The sequence below is a fragment of the Anas acuta genome, chromosome 8 (genome assembly GCF_963932015.1).
Source record: "Anas acuta chromosome 8, bAnaAcu1.1, whole genome shotgun sequence".
Lineage (NCBI taxonomy): Eukaryota > Metazoa > Chordata > Aves > Anseriformes > Anatidae > Anas > Anas acuta.
Genome location: NC_088986.1, coordinates 19790338 through 19811245, shown reverse-complemented (window position 1 = coordinate 19811245; position 20908 = coordinate 19790338). Strand labels below are relative to the sequence as shown.

The 20908-nt window shown below is 40.8% G+C and overlaps 2 protein-coding genes across 11 annotated transcripts in view; both read right to left on the bottom strand.

Moving 5' to 3' along the window:
* RABGAP1L (RAB GTPase activating protein 1 like) overlaps positions 1-20908 on the bottom strand; it is a 255581-nt gene that overhangs the window by 149448 nt on the left and 85225 nt on the right. The gene's annotated exons all lie outside the window — the stretch shown is intronic.
* Positions 477-12338, bottom strand: GPR52 (G protein-coupled receptor 52). Its single transcript, XM_068690424.1, has one exon. It carries the CDS (start codon positions 10275-10277, stop codon positions 9192-9194), a length of 1086 nt encoding a protein of 361 aa, XP_068546525.1. The 5' UTR covers positions 10278-12338; the 3' UTR covers positions 477-9191.

Genomic DNA, 20908 nt, shown 5'->3' with positions numbered 1-20908 from the left:
GTTCAGGCTGACCCTCAGCTCTGGCATCATGCCACCTGCACCAACAGGTGCCAATGGTGGCTATGGAAAAGTGTCTTTTGTCAATGCATCCCCCAGTTTCATTCCGCAGGCTTTGTTTTCATCCCACTACCTCAATCTTCATTTATTCCACTGGAAGGGAGACAGCGAGCAACTGTGAGCTGCCCTCCTGCCCAGGGCACTCAGGCCTCGTGCAGGCCTCTCACTGCCCTGTGCCTCCTTCTCCTGTCCCAGGCCCAAACCTCAGGCCCAAGCCCACAAACCAAGTCCTAGACCCAAGCTCTGGACCCAAACCCCAGCCCCAAATCCCCAGCCCCTCCACTCTGCCTTAGGGCCAAGCAGGTCCCCACCACTCCTTCAGCTGGAACACCACAGCCCAGGCTTGCACACAATATTCAAGGCCCAGGCATGCCATGCTGATGGTACTGATGCTTTCTAACAGTTTTCTTTATTTTAACTACTACTATCCCACAGCTTTGGGGTTGGCTGCTGCTTGTTAAACTGCACACGACGTTTCCACACGATGACTTCTGGTAACCCAGAACCTCTTGCTGACAGGAGACGGACACAACTCATTTCATTACCAGCTGAAAAAACGAGGGCTGCTTTACTTCAGGATCAGCATTTACATTTCTTTCTTGAATCTCAGCTGCCATTTGAAATTCAAATCTTTCCCCAAATAAATTATCAGCAGGTGTTCCTCACCTACATCACATTTGAAATCTTCTTTTACCAATGAAAATTGTCTTGCTATAAATTTATTTTCGACCACAAACAAAATCAATACCATTATTACAAGAGCACTTTGCCATGACTTTTATTTTTAAAATACAGGCATTGCTAATGCAGTGAAATTCATAAAATAAAATGACCATCAAAGCACAATTGTATCAATGACCAACCATCACAAACACTTTCCCCCCCTCCCCCCAGACGAGCTTCCCAAGGCAGAAGAAAGGCAAACCAGAAGAAAGGAGCCACAAATTCACAGGGATAACATGGACGCAACTTCTAGCTGCACTTAAGCAATAACCCTCATATGCTCTCATCAAAATCAAAGGAAATACATACCATAGAAATAGAAATTTCTATCGAATAGAATGTTGATTCACCACCAGAACAGAGTTTCTTTAGTCAGTAACATTTACAAAAAAAAAATCAGTGGCAAACATTATTCTAGCTCAACAGAAGAAGTTGGAGAACTTGGCACCTGGAGCTGAGGCTTATTGCCAAGACACCTGAAATCTGGTAAAAAAGGTACAACAGCAGCTCCTTTTAGGTACAATGGAATACATCCTAAATAGATTTAAGGCTCAATAGTGTTCCCGTGAAGGACGAGATCTTTCTAATATTCTCATAAAGGCTTTTACATGAGTCAAGTGAAGAACATATCTAAGTAACAGCAAAATTGAATTTAAAATTCAAATTCAAATTTAAGATTGAATTAAAAAAAAAACAATACATGCCAGAGGTCAATGTAAAGCACAGCCAGCAAAGGAAAATAATTAATTGGATCCCAAGATACCGAATATCAGAAAATATGGTCTCCTAAAGTCCTGAGTTGAAAAATTAAAAATCTTAAAACTAATTTTATTATGATATTATGTAATTATATTTATTAGATTTCTTAGTGTTTTACGTCATCTTCATACGCCAATATGAAGTGTGGCCTGGAAAACATTAAGTAGCCAGGATTATGGAGAAAGCAGTTTTGGATAAAGGTCTTTGACCAATAGCCAGTATTGACTGTTTTGGCTTTGGTTGTTTTAGCATATGCTTGGTGCTCATCTGACTCTAGCCACAAAGTGGTCCCCAAAGCCCTTGAAATGAAGAAAAAGCTGCCACTGGAACCTTGCCATTATATGACTGTTTACAAGCCTTAAGGACGTATAGTTGCACAATAATCATTACAAAAACTGGAGTGTCCACAATCCACCCGGTTATACTGAAACTCTTTGATGAAGATCCTGTTTACCTTGTGAGGGCACAGGTTAAAAAGAGATCCATCAGTTCCTGACCCAGTAATTCATTACTCTCAGCATACGAAGCTCTCTTTTTCCCCTTTTTTCAATAAAACTTTCTACTAATTTCCTTACTATTCTAAACCCTGCAAAAACCTTGTAGAAGCCCTTTAAGGCACTGCTGCCTTCAGCTGTCTCCCAAAGCCATTTTCTGGCTGCTGAACCCCACTCAGCGTGGGTACGAGAGCACACAAGGGCTTGGCGGCCACACCATCGCGCTGGATGTCACAGCCCTGCCCCTGAAACGTGGCGCTGCTCGGAGCTGCCAGCCTGACCTGGGAGAGCCAAGGTAAAAGGAGGTGAGGCACAGGCGTGTTTCGTTCTGCTGCCTCTGCTGCTGCAACTGGAACCATTTAAACCACGGCCGGTTTAGTCAGTGAGTGTGAATCAGAGGTTTAAATGGCACGTGGTACTGAAAGGGATCTACAGGAATCTCAGCAGGAAAGAGGAGAGAATGCATCTTCCAAAATGACACAAACGCCTTGTATTTGACAGCTGGCGTTTAAGCACAGATGTGAGCACAGACATACAGTAACACAACGGCATTAATATAAAGTACTCAGCCAGAGGTCACCCGCTGCCGTGCCCCAGAGCCACGGAGAGGCTCATCCAGCAGCTCTCCTGCCTCAGTCCACACATCCCGGCCTTGTCCCCCCCACAACAGCACAGCTCACGAGAACCTGTGTGCTGCCATCACTCCGGGAGCCTTAACAGCCTGTGGGTTCAGCAGGCGTCTTTCATAGGTCAGAATGAGTCTGCCTGGTCTCTGGAAATACCACTTGTCCATTTGCAATTATAAATTCAAATGTCACACAAGAACAGCTTTTAAATAATACATGCACAAGCATAAATACCACTTGAGAGACACATTCAAGGACCAGAAACCTTCACCGCATACAGACATCTGAAGACTTCCCTAACTGAAGTGTATGAAATTCAAAGCACTTGTATGCTCTGCACTTTCTCCCAAGGAGCACTTGATCATACTTCCCCAAGGCACTATCCAATTTTTCACGAAAATATTTCATAAAACAGACCTCTTCCATGATGAAAAGAATTTGTGCTTATTCAAATAATTTACAGAAGAAGAGAAACAAGCCAACAGGCATATGCATTTAAGTTAAAGAAAACAAAGAACGAAAAAGCAGTATCACCAAGATACAGGAACACCCTCATGTGATTAATGCTGACATCTCTGAGCTTCCTCTTCACAAAAAACTTTGTGTTTTGTCACTTTTTCTGATATTGCTGATTGTAAAATTTAGATTACAAGCTTTGAGGCCTGAGTGAATATCATATACAAAACGTACAACTTTTTTGCCTGGTAATGACTGCATTTATAGAAGCTGCATTTCAATCAGAATCACCTTCGTTTTGCTCGAATCGAGTCACAGGGTGATTAAGAGTAAAATGAAAAGCCTGTAGCACTTCTATCACCTTCTTCTCAAGAGGGTTATGTTTGGCAGGAGTCAGCATAAGACTGTGATAAAATCCCAAAATCTCCAGGCATTTTTACTGCCTGAAATTGCTTTTCCCAGCCTCCTGTCAGCACAGCTGACAGCACTAAGGTTTCCTTATATTCGACCTATCCTTCACAGTACTTTCACAGTACTTTTTACACAGTACAGACAAAGGAAAAGTCCACAGAAATCATGGATGTTAAAGGGAGATTAGATTTTGTTGATGTTTTCTTGAGGTTGTGCTGAGGAACAGAGCCATTAACAGCTTCTCCTCCACTCACGTACTGTTCCTTTAGCACTTAAAGCTTGTTGAGCTCACATCATATTTTCTGGAAGGATTTTCCTAACATCAGATGGAGAAAGGAGTCATGTCATTTAAGCTTGACTAGAAAAATCTGTGAGTAGGAAGCTACCTTAAATATCCTTCTGAATCGCTTTCATCCCACTGATCTACAATAATGACATAGTCCATTGTTAACAATTAAAAACGCTTAATGACTGCAGAGATCTACATATGAATTCAGTATCAACTAAAAAAAAATAAACACGTATAGGATAAATGGGAAAAAAAAAAAAAAAAAAAAAACAGATTTTACTTTAACTTGGTATTTGGTTTAGCAAAAATCATGCAGTCTTTGGAAAATGCCATCTTTAAGCAACATTCCAGACAATCTGCAAGCGACAAGAAAATGCTACCTCCGAGATGCTTCCTTTTCTGGAAAGGCCTAAAAATTAATCATCACCTAGATAACAAAGCGATGCCAGGTTTCGCCAGTCAAGTGACACACAAAATATTTTACCTAATTCAGGGAATTTGTTGAACGATGTAGACCCTGCACTTAAAACAGCCCAAAGAGAAAGGGCAAGGGTACAGGGGGCAGTAAGTCAAAGGCTTAAACCAATCCTTCAGGTGACAGCAGAACTGAAAGCCCTGCAGATGAACCGATCCTAGAGGCTAGCTGAGGAGGCTACTGCCACCTCCGCTGATTGGCCTCCCCCCGGCACCCATGGCCTGATGAACCTCTGGCACGTCCCCTTGGCAGGGTCAGCTCCAGGACTGAGCCAGACCTCTGGTTAAGGCGCATTTGGAACAGCTCGGACGTTGGCGTACAGAGCCTCAACACTTCAGCAGCAGCACAAAACAATCCATATGGTTATTTGCTGGGCTACCGCTGCCATACGGAAAGATGAAACACTTCCATTCTGAAAACCAGCTTTGGGAGAGCAGAAACCCTGATGCATTTCCCAGCAACTTGATACCCTGTTGCAGCAACTATCTGTTGTTTATATTTAAGCTCCATTTGTCATACACAGGATAAGAAGCTAATGAAATTGCAAATTGTTATATCGACCCACTTTTTCTCAATAGCCCATTGCTAATATTGATTAGTAAGTTACTTTACTAAAAAAAAAAAAAAAAAAAAAAAGACATTTTTATTAATTTTGGAAAGGATAAAAACTGAGCATCACTACAGATATTCAGTTGGCAAACACTAATAACATAAAAATATTTGTAAAAATGAAATAAATGCTATTTTAAGAAGTCTTCATAAAATGTACCTGGGAAAGGTGGCTCAGTAAAGCAGAACACAACTTTTCAACAAAGGATGCACATAGATTTTGCATAAAAATAAGCCTACTGTGAGACCTCATGCTTTACCAAGTATGATCACAAGATGGGTTTGTAAGTGGAAAAAAAAATCTTCCTATAAGAAAAACAGTAATTAAACATTTAAAAGACAGCCTTGTGCTTTTCATTACTACAGTTGTTTTTCCCTTTAAAGACTATTTTGAAGAGGAATGCACTCAGCTATTCCAGAAAAGAAGGAAGCAAATAGTAGTTGGAGAAGAAAAAATTACTTTTCTGGTAGCATTTTTTCTGCCATTACAGGATTTATTTTTTTTTCCTTTTCCTTAGGCTGGAGACATGAGTTTCTAAACACAGTAACACAGTTGACCTTTACCTTGCCTCCTACAAGCAGAAGTATTCCAGAGAAACCTAACGGCACAAAGGAACTCCATGCATGTTTGTTTTGCTTACCTATTAGATGTCTCTCTTCACTTTAACCTTTTTATTTACTATTTTACATATAAGTAGCTGTTAGCTTCCCCCCCCCCCTTTTTTTTTTTAAGGAACCTAAAGCTTTAGCAACCTTATTACCTATAATATCAGTAATGATGCGATCAAATCTATTTATTTGGTTAGCATTATGTGATCTTATTACTAGCAACTTTATACCTCATGAAGAACTTTAGGCACATGAAACTGGGATAACATACTCTTAAAGCATTTTTGTGTAAGAGATGCCAGCTTTAAAAGTCCCATTCCTTAATCAGATTTTCATACAACATCATGGAACTTTATACAGATTCAAAATTAAAAGTGACAGATTGAGTGACTGAAATTTCTACTGGACTTTTTTTTTTTTTTATCCATCGAAACGTCTGCCTTTATCATTTTTGGAAGAGAAGTCAGCACCAGCTGGAATCCTCATATAGCATTAGTAAAACAATAACAAACCTCCCTTAAAAAAAATAAATACATTATGAGTTTAGAAAGCACTTTTGAAAAATAAAACGCTACACTTAAAAATTCGCATGACTGACCACTGGGTCGAATCCCATCACCTTGAAAGCAGCAATAGGAAATGCAGTATTTAACTCTGCTGAAGATGTTTAATTTGACACTTTCCAGGAAAGTAGGAGACTCGGGTTTACAGACAACAGGTTGAAGTCTGATTTTAGAGAAAGTGAAATTCAGGCTCCTGACAAGCAAATTAGTGCTCTTCCACCAACGTTATGTTGATGGTTAAGGAAGAAAAAAAAAAATGTGATGAGTATAGGAAACTAGGATTTGTGTGCAGGGCAGTGGACTTCGCAGTGGACTTCTGCTGTATTCTCTCCCTTCAAAGTCTGCCTAAGGAAAAGAGAAATCTTCACTCCCACTTGATAACTCAACAAGCTCAGCACGATGGTCGAGAGGGATGTATTGCTAACTCTGCCCTGTGGGGCAAGGGGCCAGCGGCTGGTGCGTAACCTTGTGCTGCAGCCTCTGCAGAAAGGGAGCCTCCCGGCCTGGCCTCCGGCTTGCAGGCAGTAAAGCTTCGAGTTGATGCGCGTCAACTCTGTTGAGGTTTTACAAGCAGGGTTCGACTAAGGCACTACCGATACAAATGAGTTAGCTTGTGTATTTCTACATGTTTGTAGTTACAGTACTATGCTAAATAGATATTCTACTGCCTTCAAGACATGTTTCTTGTTTTTAATAAAAGGTTTGTCCAACTTCAAGGATTTTCTAGAGCCTTTCTTGAATTTCTGGAGGTCACACAGAAACCTGTTGCCAGGACTGCCAACAAAACCAGAGGCAGGAAGCGCCCAGCTCTGGAGCACAGCCGTAGAACTACGTTATCAGTATGGCACCAGCCGCGTGAGCTGGGAGAGATGAGATATTTCACTGTTCCTTGACTAAGTCTTGCACACTGAGAACCTAACTAAGCAGGAAACGATACAGATAATCACAGAACTAAACAAATCCAAGTCTTGTTTGAGAGAAGAAACAGGCTTACACAACCTTCTGGAGCAGCCCAAAATAATCTTTGGAAATAAACAGCAATTTTTCAAAAGAAGGCGACAGGCCCATTCCCATAGACATGGAGGAATATGAGGTCCACAGAAGGAGAGCTACTCATTTTTCCATAATAGGTCAGGGCTAATTGTCAGCAACAGCTCAGCTTAGCCAGAGGAATGTTTCAAGATGTATTTCAATCTGCTTTAAAGGTTGTGTAATGTTAGGAACCAGCATACAAACACTTAAGACAGAAAGCAAACAGCTTTGAGTTTGGGATTTTAAATAGTCAACTTGTAAGTCCTTCATGAGTTCCTTCATAAGGTGATCGGAGCCCAGAGGAACTTTCACAGAGAACAGAGTGTTAACAGCAGGGAACTAAAGCCAAGGCTGGGTTTGATATACATAATACTACTTTATTCCATTGTTTCAACTTTCTTACACGTTTAAAAATGTACAGGGGTTCAGAACCACCTCAACAAAACAGAGTACATAATTAAGGGAGAACTAGAGTCAAACCACAGGTGTGCAAACGTGGCTAGCTTCTGGTACAAAAAGTAATAGGCACGGTCTTTACATATGCATTTTGGTGAAAGAAGGAATAATAGTGCAGTGTTAAAAGGCACCAATAATCAATAATTGGGCCTTATTTAAAAGCCAATAACCATCTAAGAAAATTACATTTGGTTCAAAATAATAATTTAAATATTTTATTGATTGGCATGCATCTGAACCCCTGGCAGTTTATTACACAAACCTAACGTGCGCCCTTGCAAAATAAAAAAGTTTCAATCAGTGGACCTGAAAGTCAGTTCACTACAAAAGGAAATACTGAAGCTCTTTGCCTGTATTTAATACTAGACTGTCTTGTTCACCTTCTCCAAAAGCACCTGTCCAACAAACATAGATTTCAACAACTGCACAGAAGTAGTTCTCTTAAAATGAGTACTTTTTTTTAATTCTGTAGCATTGACCTATTCCATGTGCTATGAAAACATTAGGCACAGACCACAATTTACATTTTCTCTAAAAAAATTTTTGATAAAAAAGAATATAGTATGTGCAAGCTAGGTTCACACAAAGGATTGACAGCTACAACAGTAAGCTATTCAGACTTCCCAAAGAAAAGGTTCTGTTATTTATTTTTAATTTTCTAAGCAGAATAGCACACTGCTGTGTGTGATTATCATATTTGCATTAGGATTATCTGTGTAGACAATAAAGAAAAAGCTTTAGTACACCCTAAAGGACACTACATCAATACTGTGTGCTAATTTAACAGGACTGAGAGAATGAAAGACTAAAAAAGTCATTGTACACGGGCAGCTGCAGATACTCAGCTGGCCAGGAAAGGCTATTGCTTTCTCCAGGAAGAGTGATTTGAAACTCATTTTACCTTGTAGGTGTCCTCAAACTGAAGCACTGCAACTTGATGGAATTTAGAGATGCACAGAATGGAGGGAAAATAGTTAAATAGTTAAATAAATAAATAAATAAATAAATAACAGGGGAAATGAGGGCAAGGGTCTGTGAAAGTCATACCAGAATGTGCCATTTTATCCAAAAGCATCATGCCCGGTGTAGGGTTTATGCGTTGTGGACTGTTTGTAAAACTGAAAATTGTACAAGATGTGAGCAGAGACAGAGCTGGTTATTAATCTGCAACATCTACTGTAAGTCCTCAGGAATATAATTTACAGATAGCCACTTACTGTGTAGTTGATTGTTGCCTCTTAAATATATTTAAATTCAGAAGGCTACAGTATATTCTGACACAAAGATAGTAAGACAACTTTTCTACAAGGGCAAAAATATAAGGTAGTAACTAACTTATTTATTTTATGAGGAACCTCCTTTGATGTGGTAGGTATAACATGCCCTTTGGAAGGTTTTAGTTCTGACTTTCTCCATCACCTCTGTTGAACGGCTCTCCTCACAATTGCACAAGAGCTATATGCAAAGTTCAGTGACCCCTCTTAGAGCAGCCTTTCTCTTTTCCAAAAGCACTTTTAAATTCAGCTTTAACAGCATAGCACACTAATCACGTAAACATTCCTCTTCTGGTAAGTTCCCAGATACAGCAAATACTATCAAAACTCCGTGTTTGACGACACACACCAGTTCTCTTTAAATGGAGCAGGAATTAGCCCGTTTCCTTGGTTTAGGGTCCCGTACATCCCTGTCTTTTAAACACATACAAGATGAACATATTGTCTCTGACAGTCTCCGCAGTCCCAGCCTGAAGACACTGTTGGAGAGGCTATAGATCACACAGTTGCAGAAACTATTGCTTATAGCAAGCCACGTTGTTAAGAAGGAAAGTGCTGGGTTTTCCAACACCCTAGAGCTCTCCAGCAGAAAGTATATGATATAAGGGAGCCACAGCATGTAGAACACGCTGGTTATCCGAAACAACACCATGGCATAGCGGCGGTCAGGGCTGTGCCCAGTCTCCCCAGCAGCATCCACTTCGTGGCTAGGAAATCGAGCTCTCCGATCATTGATCTCTTTGGTGTGCTGCCGGCAGATTTTGAAGATGTGGAAATATGTGAAACAAATGACAAAGGCAGCGGGAGCGTACAGTAAGCACACAATAAAGCCAGTAAAATAGGCATTAGTTAGCCAGGAGGTAGCACACCATTCAAAAATATCTCCATGGTAACCAGGTTTTCCCCAACCAAAAAAGGAAGGCAAGAAGATCAGACAAGAGTATATCCAGATCAAAATTATACAGATTCTCAAGCGACAAGGTGTGACCAGTTGGTTATAGGAGAGAGGCTTTGTTATAGCGAGATAGCGATCCACACTGATGCAAGCAAGACACGCCATAGACACGCTTTTTAGCACAGAGATGATATATCCGAAAACTTGACAGGTCAAGGACTCGTGGACACCTGTTGAATAGTGAAGCAGTGACAAGGTAGGAACCAAGCAGCTAACTCCAACAAGAAGATCAGCGTAGGCCATGGTCTGGATAAAATAGCTGGTGGTATAATGGTGCAGAAGTGGAGCACAGTGGAAAACAAATATCACAGTTAAGTTACCCGCAATAATTAAAAAAGTTAGCAAGATAATAACAACCGTCTCAAGGATACAGATGTCAACTGCATTGTAGTGACCAAATCCAAGAGGGCAGGAGAGGTGCTCAGATACGTTCATAACACTACTGCTCAGATTCAGAGTCCTCCATTCAATCCATCGGGACTGGTTCATGTTTTGTGATTAGGGAACACTGCGCTCTGAGTGTTAGCGAGCAGATGACATGCTTAACAGCAGCTAAGCTCTGCTTCAGCGTCTCACGATCTCTCTGTAGACACTGCCAGTGCTTACATTTGAGAGGGTTCTACAGTTCCAGAGCTGTTGATGCCTCCTCAGCATCAGTGCATCACCTCTGGCACACCTTAGCTTTAAGGAAAGAAAGAAAGAAAAAAAGAGAGAAAGAAAAGAAAGGAAAGAAGGAAAGGAAAACAAAAAAAAAGGAAAGAAAAAAAAGCCAGAAAGAGAAAGGCCACTGATCAGCTCCTCCAGTGCTCTTGAGCAATCTTTACAAACACAAGGCACTTCTAAAACAAACAGGTACCGTGAAATACGGAAATAAAAATAAGAGCCACCTTCATTTCCCAGGGTATGACAGGGAAATCTCTGTTTATTTTCCTGAGAAAGTCATTTACTTTGGAATACAGGGGGGTGAGGGGAAGGAAAGGAAGGAGGAATCTTGGTACAGCTGAGGTTTCCTGGTCCAGCGGTTGCTGGAGGCAATCTTTTTAATGTCTCAATTTAAATCACAGAGTGACTTGAGAGTAAAGGAAAAAGTTCATCATCTAATGCTGTCTGTACTGGCTCTGTTCAGGAGATGGTACTCTGTCTTATCCATGCTACTCATTAGAAAGGTAAGGAAAACACTTTTGTCAAGGTTAATTCCAATAGACTCACCACTGTTTGGGTATGAATAATGAATTTTATTTGGAGGGAGACAGGTGAGGGACAAGGCAGATTTGTCCTCTGACTCCCAAGAAAGAAAACATACATCTCACATACAATGAGGAAGATCGTGTCTACTCATTTAAAAATCCAAAGGGTTTAAGAATAGAATTTGGAGACTTGTGTCAATATTCATAATTCCTTTAAACAGTTATAGTCCATTACAATTATTAATGCCAGGAGCATAATTCAAGGTCCCCACAGACAAAATAAATCCTCTTGAATTTAATTTCAGCAATGGCAATTTAAAATAATCATCTTTAGAAACTCTGCTGTATCTGCTAGAGTGGGTCGGCACACAGGAGTTTATAGCTATATCCATGATATTGCTCACCTCTGTAGCAACACCTGAATCATTTCACAAACCCCCACACTACACGAACAGAAACTTCCATCTGCATTCTGCTGTGAGGCTAATGAAATGCTGATTTGACTAGAAAAGCTGCCATTGTTTACTACTCCATTATTCTGTTATTCTGCTGCTTCTTCTAGGTAGTTTTAGAATTGCTAGATTTATTAGATGATCGGCATAATAACAATTGTGTAAACAAAATTGTTCTTCTAATTGCAGGACATTACCTTGCTCATTTTATTCGCAGTTGTGGAGAAAGCAAACATTACAAGAAAGCATCTTCTGCGTTCAGTTTAAAGTAAATGCTTGATTAGTTCAGGAATCATTAGGCAGGTAATTAATAGCATACAATCTTGCTTTTTGAAAGGCCCCTAGCAGGTTAAAACCATCTTTAATCCTGGAGTTCCTGAGACCAGAAGACTGGCGGTGAGAATTAATGAATCCACATAAAATGATTTCCAAGGTCATTGAGATATTCCGCTGGCGTTTGCTTCAAGTCTCTGCAAAAGTACCGGAACCTCTCTGGAGCTTTCGGCAGTCCTTGCCAGGTCTTCGAGAGGAATTTCAGCTACCAGAAAAGAAAAATCGTCTTCGATTCCCTTGCAGCAGCTCGACGGCAAGCTCGCTTTCCCGGAGTTCGCCTCCCGCCGCGCACCGCCACGCCGCGCACAAAGTCCTTCGGGCTTTTATCGGCTTTTATCACATCCCCCAACGGTTCCGGTCCTTCAGCCCTCCGGCTGCCGGCACGTCCCAGCCCGCCGCTCCCCGGCCCCGTGTGCGGGCAGCAGGACGAGCCCCCCCCGAGCGCATCCTCCTCGCCCTGCGCCGTGCGGCTGGGCAGGGCGCTGCGCTCCCCGCCGGGCGGCCGGAGCCGCTGCCGCCGCTCCCCTCCTGCACCCCCCCCGGGCACCCGAGCTCCTGCTCCTGCTCCTCCTCCTCCTCCACCACCTCCTCCTCCTCCTCCCAGCCGAGGAGCCGATGGCCGCGGCTGGGCGCCCCCCGCAGCGCGGCGGGGGAACGGCGGCGGGGTGCGGGACGCGGCCCTCGGGCTCCCGGCAGGGCGCCCCGAAAGCGGGCGGAGCTGTGGGGAAGGGGTCGCAGGAACACCCCGCGGCAAGTGCAGAGCCCGCCGTCGAAGGACTGAAGAGAAGACAAAAAGCACTCCGGTACCTCAAAATGGTGAACGGCTAGGACAAATTTACGGACTACATTTACAGTCTGCATGTAGGGCTCTAAGCAAGACCTGTCGGGAGCAGAGGTGGAGCAGGGAGCAGTTCTCCATCCTCCTGTGCAGCAGCAGAACAAAGCACCACACACACCGAGGGCACAAGCAGGGCTTCTCCCTCCCCTCCTCGGGCCAGGCTGGGGTTAGCACTAGAGAAACAAAGGGCCTGTTAGAAAGGGACCCACACCAAGGCAGATGAGCAATGGCAAAGACTAAAACTAAGCAGACCGCAGACATGACAATCCCAGTCCCTTGTGCTGGATATGGATTTGAGCAGTGCTAACTCCTGAGACTCCCACGTTACAGCCACCACTGCAACCGAGTCACCTTCGTGGGGTCACCCCCGGGTGATGGACAATACCACAGCACCTGGTAGTGCACGCACAGGCCCGAGCTCTGACAACAAACCCTCACATCACCCAAATACTGCAGGTCTTGTACAAGAAGGGCCGAGAGCTGCTCAGCAGGTAAGAGAGAACAGAAAAATCAATGGCAACCTCTGCTGGTTGGTTTTCGATGCAGGTAGAATGCTTGTTGCCTGAATTGTAATGAAAGGGACAAAGTGATTGAAGAGTAAGGACATCTCAATTCTTTCTTTATGACCAGAGTTCCTCTGCTATGGAAACAAAGGGCCTTCTGCGAGCTGCCAGCAGCTGCAGCACCCGCTGCTGCTCCCGGGGCAAAATGCAGCGGAGGGGCTGCACCAACCTGTACGGGATTTTACATGCATTTGGAGGCGAGTGAAAATTAAAGCACAAATCAGCTAGTCCTGGTGAGACTACACGACTGCAGCCAGAAGTTTACAAGATTACTGGAACGGTTCATCAGAAGCAGCATGTTAAAAAGCTGTACAGAAAAAGTTTTCACTTGGGAAAGACACATCAGGGATGCTGGCACAGTTCTAAACAAAACGCGCTTCACAATTTCATTTGCATCTAAAGAAAAGGAAGTGAGAAAGAGTAGTTATAGTGGCAGAATCTAATAGGCAGGTATTTTGCATGCAGCATAAATCCCACAGATGGTGCTGTCCAGGAGGACGAAGCACTCTTCCTTCAAGCTGAATGGAAGCAGTGCTTCCACACCTTCTTTGGGAATCATCTAGAAACAACAGAAGTTACCATCCAAGACAGGAGACTCACACCAAAGCACCCTGCTAAAAACAGAGATGTGAAAGGAACTCAAGCTTCATGTCTGAAAAGAAAGAAAGCCTGTGATAGTTGTAGGGATGGGCATGGCCCTGCAAGGAAGCAAGGGAAAGCTCTGACATAAACAGCCTGTCCAGAAGTTGACTTAGTAGCTCTGAGCAAGGTAGCAACCTATTTCTCATTTCTCTTATCTGAAAATGAATCTGAATATTGCCATTTTCCAAATCCTTCCCCCCCCCTTTTTTTTTCATAAGAAAACAGGACTGATGCAAGCAGATTCTGCAGTGCACAAAGCAGCATCTCTCTCATTGCATCACTCATTTATCCTTTGAAGTCTTCCAAGACTCTGTTAAAATATTGGATTGTCAGCTGGACTAAATGGACTAAATTTCTCTAAAATCTTTTTTAAAGAAAGACATTGATCAGAGCAGGGAGATGCAGCTGAGAGCATGGGATGCGGAACACAGCAGTTACTTCACAGCTCTCTACCAGCTTCTTTTCTTTTGCCCAAGTCTTTGGTATTTTCTTCCACCCACTTTCTTCTCTGCCTATAGAACAAAGGTGTCTCTTCAGGTTGCTTTTCTGTGTTGTGGTGGATCAGGAAAGAAAGTTGGGCATGCACGTTTGCAAGTATTGTGCAGCCCTTTGTGCTGTTAGTGAACAACTACATTTAACACCCCTGAAGTTTTAACTTCAGAACTAGCTGCAAATGTTATTCATGTATTTAATAAGTATTAAACAAATTCTTAAACTGCTACAATTTCCCTTAAAACATTGCTACCTATGACCTCATGAATTTTCTGAATTTTACATTATAGAACATTTTTGTTCAGGAGAGGGTTGTCAGGATTATGCCGTAGCTCCTAGGACAAATGGAACTCACTTCTCACACACCATTTGGAGCGACATATCCCACCAACCTTCCATGCCTCCAACAACATAAATAAAACACCCTGGAATAAACTATCTATCAAGAAGTGAATTTTCTTCAGGGAATTGCTGTGGAGTGTAATGAATGGTGATTATTAACATTTGTCGAGAATTACACATAGCACCTGCTTGAAAAAAACAGTATTTAGGATTAATGCTGTGTAAGGATGCTATTTACTAACTGACCACATATGATTAAAAAAAGCCCTAAAATGAACAAAAAAGGAAAATGGAAACATGAAAAAAGGTCTTAGGAATGGTATGAAAAGCAAAAAATTATAGAGGTGCCCACAGACAGGATCATGTGGCTGCCATTAAAACTAATCCAACTGTCCTTAAACCAGACATAGCTTTAAAAAGGTTCAGTGGCAAAAGCATGCAGACTCACTAAGCACCAGTGCTCCAGGCAGCCCGATGAAGAGCCCTGACTTTTCCTTTAACTCTTGCTTTTGATTACGTGACTCATGCTTAGTTAGCGGTTTGTGAAAGCATACTTACATTCTAAAAGAGCATGCTTTTCATTCCAAATCGTCCTTCTGCCTTTCAAGCACCATAACAAACCCATGTGCTGTGCAGCTATCCTAGCATAAAACAGTCTGTGTGTGTGGAAATACACTAGAGCAAACAAAATTGAATTAGCTATTAATTACATTGTGCTGCTTTCAAGAGACAATTAAAAGTTACACCTGTTAAATGTATCACAGGGCAAAAGATAGCAATTAAGAGAACTGTAAGTAAAGAAACGATGAAACCTAGAGAATAGTCTGAATAGCACAGTATTACCCTTGTCCTATGGGAATCATTCCTCGCGTATTAAAATAATACTGATTTTTTTTTAATAATACTGATTTTAATATCACATTCCTTTAAACTTTTTAGAGGCACATTTTGACCTAGCTGTGCTTTTACTAATACTTTTGTCTGTGTCAAGCCAGGCAGTACATCCTACAGATATGTTCATAACGGTATTCTAAAAGTGTATCACAACTGTGCACCATGAGAGGGTATGTTCAAAAGGATTCCAGCTGACTTCACAAAAACATAAACTCGGTCAGTATTATAATTCCATTTCAGCATACCTACTAAAAAATCACAAACATTATGCTCACCTACTTTGTCTTTCCACATAACGCAAGACAAGTAGTTGTTTTAAACTACAGTATGACCTTTTAAAGGTGATTTTGATTTAAAATGAGTTCAAATGATGAATAATCATTTGCGGTGTTGATTAGGAAGCCAAGCTTTGACGCTTGCCCAAAAGCAACTACTAAGATGTAAACACAAGGATCAAAACCATATACATGTGTCAGTCTTTCGGAATCACAAGTTTGGATGCAACAAAGAATAAAGTTGAAATATATGCACATATAACTTGCATTCTTCGTTGCCTTTAAAAAAAAAAAAAAAAGAAAGAAAAACTGTGCCCAATATTAATTCTTTAAGTTCTTCCAAGAGCACCATCTCTATTTTATCCCTGAAACATACCACAGAGCTCAATGCCAGTGCCACACATCTGCAAACCACTGCATGTGGTTCCGAATTCTTTTCCATCTCAGTACAATATTATTAACCTTCACAATGAGAAACCCATCCTATAAAAGCTCCCAGCGCAACGTCGTCAGCTTACTCTTAACAAAAATAGGTGTGTACACAGTATACGGGCTTAGAAAGATGGTGGAAAATACGCTGCATTAATGTGCTACGCAGGATTACTGAGAATCTGTGCTGAAAGTTACAACGCACACTGCGTTTGCATGCATAATTTATTTTCTTCTCAAAAATAGTTTTAAATCCTTCAGAATTATCCGCTTCACTCCAGTTCTCTTTTCTAACTAATTGTTAACTGGCAGCTAGCATTGGGTGACAAATTCACAGATGCATGCCAGAAATGGCTTCAATTCCTCTTTTTATGGCCGCAGCCTATATTAAACGGTCCTGGTGCATTCTCCCAGAGCACCCAGCCTAATAAGAAGATGGGCTGGCTGGAAATGCATGCCTAGTTACACGGACAATTCAGTTTTGATTTGCTTATACAATGGGCATGTTCCACCTTAAACTTTTAATAGATTATTTTAAATAGTGCTTCCTCAAGGATAAAAGAGGCGGCACTAGCTCAGAAAAACACTGCACAACCAGGACCATTAGGAGCAAAAATGACAGCTTTACCTGTTGGTATAGGCAAAATCAGTTAAGAGCTAAAAGATTCAGAATTTGTTTTAGTGCAAAATCTGCCGAGGAACACATGGTACCAATCCCAAATGTGGACTCACTGTTTCCCGAGAAGAAAAAGGTGAAAACCACCCAAGTAAATCTGTGATTTTTAGACAACTATCTTTAAACAATGTGCTACTCAGTAGTACTATTCCACCAGTTTTGTGAAGAAATGGAAAAGAGGAGCATGGAAAGAATATGGCATAAAAACTATTTATAAACCGTAATGTGGTACGATTTCTTTTTATGGGTTTTAAGCTCAGCTTCATTTAGACTGAATTTTCCTCCCAGCTGGAACTGCTGAAGAGGTATCACTTAGAGACTCCACACTGCAAGAGAAATATCAGCACACACTTACATCAATACCACGCAGGAGAAAGGATCAGGAACAGTCCTACACCAAGAAGTCTGGAGGGAAAATTTAGCATACAATAGCATCTGAAGTAGACTCACAGATACAGAACCTGGCAGTGACAGATGTTTGAAAATGCCCCTGAAAGCAAGAATTCCTGACCTATTTTTTCCTTCCAGAGTTAAGAGTTAGCTAATTCAAGTTTATAAAATCATCTCTCAACTGGTAACTACATTACAAGTTTAATAACATCTAAATACATTCAACTTCCAGTATCTAGTGAATTTTGTCTTAAACTAGTTTGATTGTATTATATAATGAGGACGTTTATATATAAATCTAGAAATTGGCACACGCAAAATGTTATGTGAGCTGCGAAATTAGTTCTGATATTTTTTTTTAATAAAAATTGGCATTATTTGCCATATTTGCAAAAGAAAAAAATGAAATTGAGCACATACTTTGTCAGTACTGTTAATAGCTTAAATATCTCTTTATTAAAAATACAGTAGCAACAAACTGAAGAACAGAATTTTCCAATTCGTGCACTCTGTGTACAGGCCTCTCTTGTTATTATGTCCAAGCAGAGACAATTCAATGAGTTTGCTTTTTAATGCATGTATTCCCCCTCCAAGATTTTCCAAGTATATTTTATCCCATTACCTCATAAAACTTACCACTTATATACATTTAAAAACAGAGGGCTTGTTTATAAATTGATTTTAGGTCTTGCAAAAAATATTAAAAATCTTTTCAGGTCCAAGTATCTGATAAATCTATGCAGCCAAAAAAAAGGAATATGTATCTACATAATACATTAGCTTTGCTTCCATGAAACCTCAAAAAAAAAAAAAAAACAACGATACAATTTCTGTAGGTAAATTACTAAGTACTTCATATTCACTTTGTTTTTAATTTTACCTTACATCTGCACATCAGATGTAGGAGATGCCTTTAATACTAGCATTGAGACATCCCACATGCACGCATGCCTTAACAACACTCACTGGGCAAATGATGTTGTGGATTGCTAAATCCCAGGCAAAAGACAGCATTTTTGAGAGAATCTAGAAATGTTTTTGGAAAGGACTCTATCAGGGAATACAGAGATCAAGTCTACAGATCAATTTCAAGTCCAGCTTCTATCACTAATATTAAATTAACTATTAAACTTTTCCCTTCTGCTCAAAATTGAGCTTTGAAGCTAAACATGAATCTCACAGGGTTTGAAGAGGTATCACATCACACAAGTGCCCCAGCTTGGCAGATAAACACACTGCACGACATACTGGACTCCAACTAATTGACATTATACCTGGGAAGGCCACGTGGGAAGAAATGGAAGCAGTGGGTGCTACCTGTTTTATTTGAATAGTATGCCAGTGGCAGTTATTTTTACATGGCCACTGGAATTAATTTGGCTTGAAAAGGCACACAGAATGTTTACTGAACACCCTTCTTCCCAACACGTCTCTTATGTTTGCTGCAAGAGCAAACTGAGCATAATTTGTCCTCATATTTTTAATGAAAGATAGATAAAGAATGACATGACAAAAATGGAGTTATTGGCTGCAAAACAATCTTCCAGTAAGAAAACAAACAAACAAACAGAAAGGACAGCTTTCAATAGAGTAAATAAAAACACTTCCTATTTCAGCAGCAGTTGCTACATCTTATTTATAGCTGTTCTATACAGTGAAATAAAGAGATTGGAAATTACTCAGTTACAGTACTCTAATACACTACATACAATGCATAAAAATAAAATCTCAGTGGTCATTTTCTACAAAAGAAGAGACTACACACATATCTGCATTATTTTTGCTGCACAAGTTATGAAAACAATCATTAGTCAAAAAACTCCATAAGAAATCAGATAAAGTAGATTAAAAAAAAATAAAAAATTCAGCTCATGTTCTAACCAAAGTGCTCACAGGGGAAGAGCTTTGCTACATTCCCCTCCCCACCCCCCCAAAGGTTATTTGTAAAACAAAGCAAAATAAAAAGTGAGGAAAAAATGGTTACATTCAAAAAGCTATATTTTATTGTTATGGCAACTGATGTGCTAAAAATAAAGAAATAAAGTTGTTATGGCAACTAGAATTTTAAAGGCAGTCAAAAGTAGAATAATCAAACATTCTCTTGGCTTAAAATGTAACGTCTATGACTCAATTTTCAGAACGAGCTTCAGAGACAAGTAGTGTTCCTTTTTTTGACTCTGCTTGGGAGACCACAATTAGCGCAGGTTTCAGATTGCTCTGCAGAACACAAGGCAAGACATGAAGGCAAACAGAAAATTGGGCTTTCTGAGTCCCCACACCTCGTGCTCCCTTCTTAATGCCCTGGCAGCCTTAGTGAGCCCTGCATCACACAGCAGCTCATTACCACCATAAACTGCGACTGGACACTGTCAGCACAGTGATCAGAGAACAATATATAACTGAAAGTTACTCAATGGTTTTAAATCAAGCATTGAAAAGTTCAGGAACACCAAAAGTCCTTTGTCTGAGCAAGCAGAGTTCTGCCCCTTTTATATAGATGGGATTATAGACATGGCTATAATTACAAGATAGTACTATACTTAAATTTCTGATTCTTGGTTGACCATCTTTACAGGGCTCTTAGCTTACACAAGGGCTTCGACAATGCAGCAAAGGCACAGAGAACTCACTCTCTGACAGCCAGCTCTTGACAGATGCCAAAATTGCCACTTCAATTAAAAAGTTAATAGAACCTTGCACTGTGAAACTTTCCAAGGCTCATAGCCAGATAAGCCTTAATTAATATTAAGCAAAGTATTTAACTGATGTTTCAGAGACTTACAATTTTGAAGAGTAACTTATAATGGAAATCCTTTCACTGGAACCACGCACGTAGCATTTGCTTGCGTTCTCCATGAAGGCTAACATTTTAGCATGGTACATGCCTTGCACTTGGTCTTCCCTGCTGTTCACCAAGGTTCCTAGTAGCATTACTCAACTCCTTGGCTCTGTCCACCAGAGCTTTCCATGTGCACAGGGTGCATGGCCAAGAATTCAGGTTTGGGCTAAAAGAATCAGATCAAATCCTGCACAGAAATCAAGAGCTGCACCTCGTAAATCAAGCAACACATAAGGAAGTGCAGCAAGGGTAACAAATTTTTGTGCAGTTTTGCTTCCCCAACCTCCATATTAATCCACAAGATTAGGTGCACAGGAAACTCATTCCCTCTTAGGCATCCCATGAAGCTACAAGTATTTCTAGAAGTGCAAATAACAATGCAGGAAAATACATTAATTGCAGAAGCTCTTGACTTTGTCACAGATTCACCAAAGGAAACTCCACGTACTAGAGTCGCTATACATAAATTTTCATCAGCGAAAATAAACCTTAGACATAAGAATATCAAAGTTTAAATAAAAATTTCAGAAAGTGTTCTCTGTAATGCCTAGGCGCAAGGAGTCAGGCTGCATATTCTCAAGGCTTGCTGCTGACTCAACCAGTTACTGAAGACAGAAAACATGCTGTTCTGAGCTTTCTATGAAATTAGTTTCCTCATTGTATAATTTTCTAAAATTAATCAACTGCATGTTTGCCTGAAGTGCAAGTCTTTCAGTTCAAAGAAAATGTGCAGCGGTCCAAATATCATGCCACTTAACTAACAGCTAC

Bases quoted from the DNA above. Each gene is read 5' to 3' on its own strand.
- GPR52 (XM_068690424.1), bottom strand. From the start codon at position 10,277: ATGAACCAGTCCCGATGGATTGAATGGAGGACTCTGAATCTGAGCAGT.